The following is a 13,274-nucleotide window of genomic DNA, read 5'->3' as shown; positions in this document are numbered from 1 at the left end:
TGCGTGTGTGTGAGTGTGAGAAAATAAAACAATCGTCTAAGAGCAAAAAAAATGGTGTTTGTGGCTGACGTTTCTAGGAAGGAGAAAGGACGCCCCCTTCACCTTCCTAGAAACGTCAGGCACAAACACGACCCACGGCAACTTTGTGATATCGTTTCAGTACCGTTATTTATGAGTGGTATAATTAACGGTTTCCTGAGCATCTGGACAGTTATAGAGTAGAGAAAGTGAGCCAATTACAAGCAAAAATGTGTCGCTGCTGCAGAATCAAACGTAACGTTACACCTGAACAGCATTGTCATGTTAAGAGCACATACTAATAAAATATATTGGGCTTCAATTTCCTCCTCCTCTTTTCTCTGTTTCCTAAGGGCTTGGCCCTTTGGGAACTCTGTGACCGTCAGTCACTCAGCAATCGTTGGCACTTCTTATGTCTCTGACTTGTTGTGATGTGCATCAAACAGTATCCCATCCCCCCACTTTCAGTGTGCATAGTACAAAAGTATGGCTCAAGTCAAAACTCACCGCTCAATTATATTTATATACACACACACCACACATGCGTATACCGGCAAAAATAATGCACACACATTTAGGCATAGACACATCAATTACTACAGTACATTCTAACAGTTACAAAATGACAACATTAGAGTATATTAGAATTTACTACAAGACATAACAGTACATTTTAACATACTGCAAGACTGAACCATACATTATAAGTTACTGCAAGGCCTAACTGTACATTATAAGTTACCACAATACATAACAGTTCATCATAAAGTTACTACAACACATAAAAGTACATTATTCATAACTACAATATATAATAGTACATAATAAGTTACTACAACACAAAACAGTACATAAGAAGTTAGTACAACACATGACAATATATTCAAAGTTACTTCAACACATACTGTACCAGTAGATTTTAAGTTGCAAGACATAAAAGTGCATAATAAGTGACCACAACACATACAAGTACCTGGTTCTCAGCTAACTCCAGCAGTACACGCTAGTAAAGGTGTCTGCTGTCCCAGGTCCAGCATTCTGTTGAGCTTCAGAGTCTCAAACATGCAACAGTAGGTTGCACTCGTGTAATTTAAGACACCTCGACGTTTATAGATATTACAGACACACACACCAGGGAAAGCTGGAAATAGAACCAGCACCCCAGTGTGTGTGTGTGTGTGTGTGTGTGTGTGTGTGTGTGTGTGTGTGTGTGTGTGTGTGTGTGTGTGTGTGCGTGTGTGTGGTGTACACAGGACTGGTGTGTATGTGTATGTTTTCGTTTGTATGTGTGCCTCATTTTCACCAGTTCTCAAATTTGAATTGTCTATATGTTCCACAGGATTAGTTTTGTTGTCAACCTGTGTATGGGATATTGTGTGTGACATTGTGTGTGTGTGATGGATCTCAGAGGAAGTGATCACTCAGAGTTCCCGTTGTTCTGGACCTTGTTCAGTGCCTGTCCTCCCAACCCCTATGTTCTGCATGGTAACAAAGAAACACAATGTTCAGTGGTTCTTTTGTATTTACTATTTTACTCTTTTACTTCCCCTCTTCTGAAATGACTTCTCTTACTATCAATCAAAGCAGAGTCAACAATCAATCAACTTACACATTTCTGCTTCCTTATTCGCTGCTCACCCATCTGCAAGGCAGACAGTACATAAAGAGAGTGAACCACAGACTCACCAACACTCACCTTTACCCACACGCACCATCTCAGCTCACTGCACCAAAGTCATGGAGTCATGGAAGGTAGGTGGCTGTGTCTTCCTATTGCTAACCTTTTTGTAATGACCATGTATTACCACATCAATGTCACGTTGCCAGGGAAAAGTGAAAGAATAAACATTGATATTGAAATTGTTCCCTGTAAATACTGGCAACCAGGTAAGCATTGATGAAGGGATGCCAGTCAGAGAGAAGGCAACAAATAATCTCAATTTCTTGAACTGAATTTTCGACAGGACCTTTTATATTAAGGTTTGTAGTTGGCAATGATCCGTTTAGGTCAATGTCGACTATGTGTGAGCGTGTTGTGATACAGTTGATTTTGTATTTAAACTTTGTATTTTAAACTACAAAAAGTTAAACATTTGTATTTAAACCGTCTCTCAGATAACATCCAGTGTGGGGCTTCTGGCTCTCCTTCAGATTGTAGTTTACATTGATGGAGGTGGTATCATTACATAATAGTATTATAGTGTATAGTATATATAAAAATATGAAAAATCATGTGAAAAAAACAAATAAAGAAATCATATTCTAAATCATATTCCTACATTCCTGATGTCAAGAACAGCATGTAATGTCAGGTATATGAACATTTTATTCACTCAACATGGTTAATAAACTCCATTGATGGCATATTTGATCTACTTTGTAATCCGCATCTTTTTGATGTGTTTGTTGTGTTTCACTTGGTGCCCAGGGACCTTTCATGGCCGGGGGGGTGAAGATCAGTCACGCGCTCCTGGATGGGAAGCACCGCTACACGGTGGAAGGGGTCAGCACACACAGCAGGGGGGGGGCAGCGTTCACCAGGTAGGCCTCCCTGGCGCCTGAGATGTCGCACTTCATGGGGACTTCCTGTTTTGCCGCTGTGGTGGTGGTGGTGGTGGTGTGTTATTTTGCACAAAACATTCTAAACATCCTGTGAGACGAGCCACACAGCCAAGCCCAAGCTCCTCCTGTTCATTTAAGGGCGATACACTTTATTTACCTTCCAAAGATTTCCAATGCGTTTCCTAGTCGCTTTTTTAAAAGAAGTGTAAGCAACAACACGACAAGATTTTAGTTTGCCTACAACACAGTTTTTCTCCAAAGAATAAGGAACAGATTCAAGAAATAAGTAACCACGTAACATATTCTCTTGCCTCCGTTCTGCTTTCTAGGGTTCACTAACCCTGTTATCGGGCCTATTATATTATGGCAAAAACGTGATGCCTTATGCCTAAATAGTTTCAATATGATTATTATTAGTGTTGTTTCTACTTCTACTAAGTTACAAGTAATAGTATTATACTATTACTTGTAACTTGTATCTACTATTACTTGCAGTTACAAGTAATAGTAGTTGAATTTTTAGCAATAGTAGTATTAGTAGTTATAGAAGTACTACTAAGTTCAGTAATCGTTCTGCTGTGGTGTCACGCTTGTATCAGTGAGTGTTGTGGTCGTGACAGGAAGGGAGACATGCTGACCTTCATCAACGGTACCAGCCTGGCAGACATCGCCCCTGAGGAGTTGGCCCGCCTGTTGACCCACGGAAACCCCAAGTTGGTGAGCTCATTATGTTGAGATAATCACGACCACACACGCTTGTGAATCAGCAGTCGGTAAACAAAACAGAATATTGAGCACATGTTCCAGTATGGTGCACAGGTTAGCTGTGAATAAAAACACCACCACAAAAGACACAGTGCTCATTTCAGTCGGGGTCTCTTTGTAAAGTTTCAAGTTCAGTTTGTCTCAATAGGAAACTTTGAGAGCAATATGTGAACAATCTTTGATTCAGAATGTGCATAGACAATCGGCTGCATGTGAAGCAGGCATGTGAGGACAAGAAAGAGCCATCGGAGGCACCTGACAGGAAGTGGACCTCAGTCTGAACTTCATTAACCACCTCAGATCTGAAAGCTTTCAAATGACCTCAATTAACGCCACTCTACTATTTTTTTTCCTATTTTTTTTACTACTATATTGAACACTCTACAAAGAAAAATACCTGCATGTGTAGCATCTAGCAGTATTCAACGACGGCTTGTCCAATTCAGTTTAAATTGTAAAGTTGGTTTGAGATACTTGAACAGAGATTGTGTTCTGTTCCTCTTCGGTCTCTTCAGACTGTACACCAGGTCACCAGGAAGAAGGAGACTTCTGAGCACTGCCACCTGGAGAAGGATGGCCTCCATCCCTTCAAGAAGGAGCTCGCTGTGCTCTCCTTCTCCATGGAGATGAGGAGAGAGGAGGACCTGGGGCAGGGAGAATGCAACATTGGGGGGGGTGGGTGTGGTGAGGAGGCTGAAGAGGGAGGGCGGGGTGAGGCCGGGGCGGGCCCAGCGGAGGAGACGAACGGGGAAGAGGAGGGAGAGGGGTGTGGGGTGCTGGTGGTGAAGCTGACCAGCACAAGCATCTCTGTGGTGAAAGGGCGTGGCTGTGCTGCGGGATGCCCCGACCTTGAGTGCCAGGGTACTGGATGCGCGTTCAAAGAGGTGGTCTTGGTGGCGAACTCAAGCACGGTGACCCAGGGTGAATATGATCCACTTGCACAGTATTTATTATGCTGGCCAAGGTGTGGCCCCTGTGGTCCACTGTTTATCCCATTCCTAGTGGCACCGGCGTCAGAAGTATTTTACATTGATATGCATTTACATTTCATTGTCTACATTCTGTAGATGTTTGTGCGTTTGTAATTAGCATTTTATATTTTTATAATACATGTATAATATATTTTTGTGTTGTAGTTCCAGGCAACAGAGTCAGTTTCATGCAGGACAAAGTGCAGGAAAATATTAATCTTGAGAATTCCCATTCCTGTACCTACCTCCGGGAACTCTTCGAGGGAAACATGCTCTTTGCGTCTGAAAATCCAAGTGGGTCATCGTCAAGCTTATAGAAGCTCCATCACTCGTACATTCGGAGCCTTCCCACACTCACCTTTACCTTCTAACAGCTTGGTTTACAAGGGACACCTCAGCCTGCTGCTTTAAGGCATGAATGCCAGGGCGACTGCAGCACCTTCTGCTCTATAAAGGTGCATTTAGCTGCTATAGACTCGTTCACCCAGTAGTTGTCTGCAATCTCCACTGATAAAATAAAGCATAATATTAGTCTAATAGGCATACATCTTACACATTGCATGATTTTTGTTTCATCTTTCGAAGAAAAGCCTTTATTTAGACTGCGGTATAATGTTTAGAAGAACCGTAAATGGCCAGCAGGGGAGGAAAAAACAGGTCTGTCGACCTGGTGGCCACAACATGGTCACATGGCTCTCTGTGTTTGTGTGCCATGACAGCGAACATGACCATATACTTCTACAAGCCAAACGTCACGAACGAGACCTTCAGAGGCATGCCGGTGGTCCTCAAATTCACCGACTCCCAGAGCTTCCTCAAATGCTGCAGACAGGACAAGGGGGCGATCCTACGAGCGGAGGTATGACTGAGAGGAAAAGTGAGTGAGTGAAGTGGTGGGAGTGAAAGTGAACGAGAGACTGAATGTGAATGTGTTGGTGCGTGAGTGAGTGAATGTGGGAGGGGGTGAGCGAGAGATCGAGTGAGTGCCAGATTAATGCACTCAGTAATGACGTAGTTAGAGACAAGCAAAATGTGGCTTGTCGCCCTGTGGTTCCTTACTTGCATTACAACCATGCTATGACAACACACTACATGAAGCAAACTAGTGCATGTGGTTGGTGTTTATTTATCCGGTGTCCTCCCCTGCAGGCCTGTGACAAGCAGCGGCTGAAGCTGATCTGCCAGCAGGACGAGTCGGCCCTCGCCTTCCTCTTCTACATGAAGGGAACGATGAGCGGACAGCGGCAGTTTGAGTCTGCTCTGTGCGAGGGCTGGTTCATTCAAGTACTGCAACGGGAAACTGTGCAGCTGGCCCGTCCGCCAGTGCCCACCACAGACCTGTCTTTCTACTTTGTCATTCAGAAGTAGAGAAACAACCCAATGGGTTAGGGATAAATCAGGAATGAATACCACTGCTGCCTGTGTGAGTGACATCTCACGCTTACTTGTGACCAAATAGGATAGCTCTGTGAGTATGGATCAGTGTTCTGCCTGTACGCCACACCACGTGTAGACACGTATCTTCACACACACACACACACACACACACACACACACACACACACACACACACACACAAACTCTTACACAAGGGTACATATATGCTGTTAGAGCCCTGATAAATCGCAATTGATCCTCTCACTGCAATGCCTCCCTGGCATGAATGCGCTACACTTAAAACATGAACAAGGTTTCTAACCACAAACGCGTTAATAAAATGCACCACTGAAATACTGCTTTATGAAGGCTTGAACGCCACATTTTACTTGTCTCCAATTAGGCTTTGTTGTGACTCTTTTTTCCCTTTCTTATAGAAACCTGACATGCTCAAACTTAAAAAAAAAACTGAAAAATGCTCACCTTAATGGAAAACCAAGCAGTTCAAAAATATAATATTGTTCACACGTTAACACTTTAACAACATGTTAACCACACGTAGGGTTAAACCATTTCTGCACCGCTGGATAAATACCGCTGGGGCATTGAAGCGCCTAGCCCCACCCCCTCTCTGATTACAAAAATATTGTTACAGACATCTTACAAATATATTTTATTTTATTTTGTATTTTGGCATAGTTTGGCCATTGCGCAGTCATGTAGGCAGGGGCAGTTTCGTTGACCGCCTTGTAGGCCAGTACCATTTTATTTAATCTGAGGAATCTACCTGCTGAGGAGATGGTCCAGCAGCAGCACTCCTCTCTATAGAGCCATCCTTTGGTCAATAATAAGACATAATAGTCCCATTACAAAGTAGCCTATTTTTTATTTTCCCCATTGCGGGGGGCCATTTCACACTAAGGGGCCCCTGGGCACTCAGATCTCCCATATGGTCAATTGGGGATCGCCTTTTTGTAAGCCCATAGTGTCGTGGTTCCAGGTGAATGCTTATTCATTAGTGTTTCCAGTAGAGTGTCCGCCTTACTGTAGTTTTGCCCTTTCTGTAAATTATCTTCAGCTGTTTTTGAATGGTCATAAGTATATAAATATTCCACCTGATGTTCCTTCCTGAAACAACAGATGTAATAGTGTTACATTTCCAGACCGAACAACTTGAGATGACTTTAACAATGTCAAAAGCACAATGTGAAGAATCTGAAGCATGTTATGTCATGTTATGTCACCATATTAAAGATTACGTGTGGTAATCGTTTGTTTTAGTATATGTGGTGTTCCCAACACAGAATATTAACCAGTGTGGTTTCATCAGTTTTGTATGTACACAGATCATCTATCGGTTGTTCCTGAAAAGTATATAAGGCAGAATAGCCACCAGGGGGCTCTCTTGGTACGCGCTGTTGTTACTGTGTTATAATAAATAATACTACGTTATGGTCATGGCAAGTCTGCCGGGTGCGCTTCCAGTTGTCTCCTTAAACAGTTTAGAACTTTTATTATTATTTAATACACGACAGTTTATTTATAATTTATAATAATAATTATATTATTAATGACACAATTTAACAAAAATATATTTCTTGATTACATTTAAATTAGGCAAACCCCACAAGATTATTTTAATGGAGATTCAGAATTAAAACACATGTATTTAATTTTACTCCCGCGATCACCACACCACTTTATAAGGGTTTTTCATGGGCGGATGTTTGTTATCTAGTTCATAGCCAATAGAATAGCGAATAGCGCGTTTCCTAGCAATTTATCTGTTTTCACGGTTTTCTATTGGCTACATGTATATATGACGTAGAAGCTTGGGGCTATAAATACGATCGTGTCCGCGGCAACGCGCAGTGTTGCTGTTTCTGAGACGTCGACGTGGCAGTTCTTTGAAATCTCTACAAGCGAATTGAAAGCGACACCTACAACTCCAAGAAAACTTCCAACATGGATCTTAATGTACGCAATTTGGCCTTATTTTATATATTTTCCTCAGAAATTGAAACGTATTTCAACTTAGCGCCGACGCCGTTGCGTTGACTACCACACAACATTCACCATTGCTAAGTCCAGATGAGACTCATGTCCGCGCGTTAACCGCTAACCGCCTCTAGTTAGTTTATATCAACCAGAATAGCCAATAGCGCGGGCCCTAACGCGTGTCATAGCACTTGACCTGTTACACGGATTTCCATTGGCTACATGTATAATATATGAAGTCGCAGCTTTGGGCTATAAACGCGAACGTGTCCGCGCCTGTGCTCGGTGTTTCTAAAGAGAGGCGACGTCATAGCGGTTCGTCTCTAGGCGCAGAGGCGTCTGAGCGCCCGGGCTCAGTGGTTCTGAACACTTGGCTGGAGGTTCTTGGACAGCGTATTTACAAGCGAGAATTACAGCTAACATTCAGTATGGCTCTCACGGTAAGCCAATTACACCAGGAGCGCCGTTTGTTTCAATGCAGCGATTCATTACGTTTATCAGCATCTGAAACCTTTTGTGCATAATGTGTAGTTTGAGTTCAAATGTGACTTCTGACTTTTTTTCTTCTACATTGTACTCAACAGGTGGACCCATGTGCAATCGAACCATTGATCTCCACATGCCTCAAGGAATTAACCCCTCAGTAAGTTTGCGTAATTACAATATTTATGTTATTATGAGTATTAACATTGTGGCCACTTATTTGGTCGAATTTCCACATTGAAGGTTGAGGCCCATAGAGCCAATTTTTTACCAACGTATTCACATAGAAATAGCCCAGCTCATTAACGTGAACCACATGGGATATTTAATGGGTGTAATATCCTAATGTTCATGTAAACGCACTGTATCAGTGCGTTTACATGACACTCAAGAAAGTCGACTTATTGGCTTAGTCCAACTATGATTGGATTACTAAGATGCATGTATACACCTTAGTCGAGCTATACTCGAATCAAATTGGCTTACTCATAGTCGAGTTAAGACCCCTAGATAATGCGATTCATAGTCGAGCTTAGCGTGCATGTAGCCAATCGAATTGGCTTATGTGTTGATTTGCATTCTGCGCATGCTCGAGATCTTTTCCCGGGGCCGTGAGCCGGAAGTAGAAGGAGACGATAGTCGTGTTATTGTTCTCGCCGTCGAATAAGGGATAACGAGAAACGGCTATTTATTTCAAAAGGTGGCGCAGAAGATGGAGGAAGCCGGTGAATGTAGTTACCCCTATTAGAATTGTGTCCCGGCCACGGGAGCGCGCATGGCATGCATTCATTAAAGGTGGAAACACACGGACACTACGCTTCCATTTCACCCAAGGCTGAATTAAAAGTACATGTTTTTCTAAATGTGGGTCATCAACGAGGTTGTAAAGTAGTAACTTCGGGCACATCTGTCAAAATAAAGTTTTTTTTCTCCCGACGTGTTTACGATCTTTATTCATTCATTGCGCCGCGGCGGGGAATGCCGAATACAGACGGGCGGCGGAGGGGCTGCTCCGGTGGGAGAGAGAAGTTTTCAGCTGACAGTTGTCAACTCACTTTGGGTCAGCGATTTATTTAAAAAGCTGGCGCAGAAGATGGAGGAAGCCGGTGTCGTGCCTATGTAGTTACCCCCTATAAGAAGTTTTTCTAAATGTTGCTCATCAACAGGCTAGCCTGGTGCTACCAGACCATCGTACTTCATTTCATTTGTACAGAAGGTCTGGAACTGCTGTAATTGGCAAACGTTCACTCACTTGGAGGCGGGTGTCTGTTGAAGTTTAAAACTATTGGATCTGCCACTCTGGATCTGCCATAACCAATCGCAATAGCGTTTGGTCGTGACGTATGTCATACGCCGGGACCGGCCGGAAACTACGTTGCACGCATGCGCAGGCTGTGTACACAAACAAAACAAGGTGAAGCGTGAAGATGTCTGTCAACGATAGCTGCAGGTTTTGTTCATCTAATTTTAGAGTTCAAGGAACAATTACAAATTCTACATTAATATTCGATAGTAAGGACAGAGATAATGTTTGCAGTCAACTGTCGAGGCTGGGTCTTGTCATTGACAATACGTCGCTACTTCGACGTCATCATTCTCAGCCACTTCCTCTGTTCGCTGATTGGTCACACAGAAATTTGTTCGGGCAAAATCCCACTAACAAGCCCCAGCCCCAGACTGACTACTGAAGGGAAAATGAAATTTGGGCGGAAGTAGGTGGGCGGGCGGAGCCAGGCTATCAACAGGCCCGGTTCCAGAACAAAATGACTTGGGGTGCATCTAGGGTTGCCAACTCCCAGAGTTTCAAATAAGGGACACCTCTTGATCGAGATTGTTGACGGGGGGGGCAGACGAGATTGTTGACGGGGGGGGGGGGGGTTATGCGCGATCGCGAGCAGACGAGATTGTTGACGGGGGGTGGGGTGGGAGGGGGGTTTATACGCGATCGCGGGCAGACCAGGTTGTTGACGGGGGGGGTGGAGAGTTATGCGTGATCGCGGGCAGACGCGTTCACGCAATTACGACCCCAAAATACGGGACAAAGTGCGTCCCGTATCAGTTCATTACGGGACAGGTCTTTTAGTTGCCAAATACGGAACGATCCCGTATTTTACGGGACGGTTGGCAACCCTAGGTGCATCTGAGATTAGAGGGGGTGCACCAGTACTATACTAAAACCAGCGACCCAGCCAAGAACTTCTGGGTAGTTGTACTCACATGTTGTGACAATAATATTTACTGTGCTTAAGAGCTGGTACACATCATGTCTTTGTGATGTGGAGAACATTTCAGATGCAACATTAGCTTATTGATATCCAAGCTTTGGATATGAGAAAGGTTTTTGATATGTGTGAGGTGTAAAAAAGAACAGCCCTGAAAAAAAAAAACACGTGACTGCAATGCAAAAATAACCCACTTTTTAATAATTTGTGGCAGGATATTTGACATAGCAAACAATTTTACATTGTCATTCACATTGTATCTTAAAAATAATACACATTTAAGCTGTATTAGTCAAGGAAAGAACCCTTTCAAACTTTGAATTTGTCTGTATTTATATATGTGAACCACTAAATGTCAATACTCTTCAATGTCAATGTCAGTGCTTCTTGTAGCCTACTGCCTTTCTGTCTTGCATTTTTAGGTTTAGTTTTCCAACTCCTGCTACCCAACCTTTTAATGCTGACAGATAAAACCCAATTAGTAATGTTACTTTCACAAAAAGTAATCAGTAATAAATGGTGCCTTTCACAAGATTGTAAATAAATACAATCACGACACAACTGGCAAATATGGGTTCATCTTCTGTTTCTGTGCATAATGCTTTAATGAATTACTAAAATAAGCTAGAGTGAATTAGCGTTGCTAGCGCTAGCCTCACTAGCCTCCATAACGGCGATCCTAGTAACGTTGAAGTTGACAGAAGCAGCAGTAACGTCAACTGTTCCGTGATCCAAATTGTCTCTATCCTTCCTGCTCTGGTTAATGTGTGACTTTGATTCTGCAGTGTTCTTTTTTTATCCATTTTCGGATATCCATTATCCTTTTTTCAACAGAGGGTGCACACAATTTAATTGGGGGTGCAATGCATACTTATGCACCCCCGTAGAACCGGGCCTGCTCATCAACAAGGTTGTAAAATAACTACGATCTTTATTCATTCATTGCGCCGCGGCCGAACTGACGGGGGTATTCTCTGATATTATGAATCTTACAGACTGCGTCGGGTTCTCCGACTCTCTGGTACTTCCACAACAAGTAAAGACTCCTAGTCGGGTTTATCTTGCTCATGGAAAAGGAATTGGGCGAAATTAACTTTGGCTTTGACTCTCTTAAGTCCAGATTGAAACGCGACATGGAGGAGAAAGCGATGTTTCAGCAGACAGCTGTCAGTTCACTTCGGGTCCATATAATTTCTCAGACGCTCCATTGTTCCGACCTCTCGGTCGTATGCGGACTGCTCTGCCGGCAGAGCAGCTGGAGGAGTCGGCATACGAGTTTGGAACAATGGAGCGTCGGAGAAATTATATATACCCGAAATGAACTGACAGCTGTCTGCTGAAACATCGCTTTCTCAAATGAGTTTGTTGTTGCTGGTGACGTAAAGAGGTCAACCGGTGGCTCTATTACCACTAGTTGAAATGGCCACCTATCGTACCGGGGCGTGACACGCTTTGGCCAATGAATCGATTTACTCACCGCCATGTATACGCAGACAATTGCAGTTGTCCAATTGAGGAGCATAATCGAGCTATGGCTTTAATCGAATTAAGCTGTGCATGTAAACGATGAACACACTGTGAGCCCAGAGACACTGAGGGAGATGGTGTATCTCATGGCCAGCGTCCTACAGGGCTACTTGTCCCGGCCTATTGCGTCTTGGGACTGGAGCAGCAGACAGACAGAGCTGATGGAGGACCAGCTCTCTGCTAGACCTGCGGGCCTAGGGCATCTCATTTCAGGAGACCTTCTGAATGATGTCCCTGTCGAGCCCTTCCTGTATGTTTATACTGAAGGCTGGAAGCACGACCATGAGAGTGGAGTCAGGAGCCTCTTTGAGATGACTCGCAGAGACAGCCAGGCAGAGGAATCGAATAGTTTTGCAAAGAAAATAAAGTATTTGAAGCGAATAAGCGACGCTGTTTTTGATTTGTTTATTTGGTTTTGAACTAATAGTTTTGGATGCATGCTTTGAAATCACATACGTTCGCAACACACAGGCACCCGCAGTATCTTGCGTGTACCTTGCGTGTTTAGAAGTGCAACATTGAAAAGGGTCCCGTCTGAAACAGTGGTGCGGTGCAGCGTTCCAAACGTTGTGTAATCAAATACTGGTATGGCGGTATATTAAAAATTCATATCATATCGAAAATACACACCGGTATACCGCCCAGCAATAGAATTTGTCTTGCAAAGGCTTTTTTGACAGGTGTTTGTTTGTTAGTGTATAGACTTCTACTGTGTTGCAAATCAATTACAATGATTGAAAATGCAATCCTATTTGTGTTTTTGTAGGGATCTCTGCCAGTGAGGGGGAGGGGAAGCGCCCCCATGGCGTCAGACTTATGCTGTCCTCCGTGACCAGGGCCATGGCCATATCTTTCACTGCCATCTTCCACAGCAGCAAATAAGCTTCTACGGAAGCTCCATATATCTCCAACTTCCATCTGTTGGGTAAGTAATTTAAGCATATTTAAATTTACAATTAGGTTCTATGGTTCTATATGTGTTTTGCAAAAAAAGTTACGTTGGTAGCTTTTGATGACATAACTGTGTGCATTTGCGTCACAACAGTTTTGTTTTGGATACCGTCTATCACCACAAGAGTGAGTCTATTTGTAGTTATATAACACAGATACCACTTCACACGTTTCCAAAACATGGACGTGTTAAAGAAGGCGCCATCCGCAAACTCCACAAACAGCAGGCAAACAAATAAAAATTTAAAAATTCTGATTATTAACTTATCTGAATCGAGACGGAATCGTTCTATAGAGAATCGCGATGCATCAAAGAATGGATTATTTTTCCACCCCTACTAATAAGGCATCCACATCCACGTGAATTGCGATGGGGGGTGGAGTCTTATTTAATTACTAT

The 13,274-nt window shown here is 43.2% G+C and overlaps 2 protein-coding genes across 3 annotated transcripts in view; one reads left to right on the top strand and one right to left on the bottom strand.

Annotated features, from left to right (window-relative positions):
* The window catches only part of LOC311356217 (uncharacterized protein), a 9,557-nt gene extending 8,487 nt beyond the window's left edge, over positions 1-1,070 (bottom strand). For both annotated transcript variants that reach the window (XM_084475985.1, XM_084475987.1), the window contains exon 1: positions 992-1,070. The gene's annotated coding sequence lies outside the window, so the exon portion shown is untranslated. The remainder of the gene's footprint in view (positions 1-991) is intronic.
* Positions 1,071-1,707: 637 nt separating this feature from the next.
* LOC311356301 (uncharacterized protein) lies at positions 1,708-6,955 on the top strand. The gene is made up of 7 exons (XM_084476068.1): positions 1,708-1,770; positions 2,447-2,559; positions 3,201-3,297; positions 3,861-4,266; positions 4,482-4,610; positions 5,036-5,175; positions 5,466-6,955. The coding sequence occupies exons 1-7, from the start codon at positions 1,756-1,758 to the stop codon at positions 5,682-5,684; spliced, it is 1,119 nt and encodes a 372-aa protein (XP_084332194.1). The 5' UTR covers positions 1,708-1,755; the 3' UTR covers positions 5,685-6,955.
* Positions 6,956-13,274: the final 6,319 nt, after the last annotated feature.

This window comes from Micromesistius poutassou (genome assembly GCF_964030765.1).
Source record: "Micromesistius poutassou genome assembly, chromosome: 12".
In the NCBI taxonomy this organism is placed as follows: Eukaryota; Metazoa; Chordata; class Actinopteri; order Gadiformes; family Gadidae; genus Micromesistius; species Micromesistius poutassou.
The sequence above is the reverse complement of the archived record's forward strand: the minus strand, read 5'-3'. Positions and strand labels throughout refer to the sequence as shown.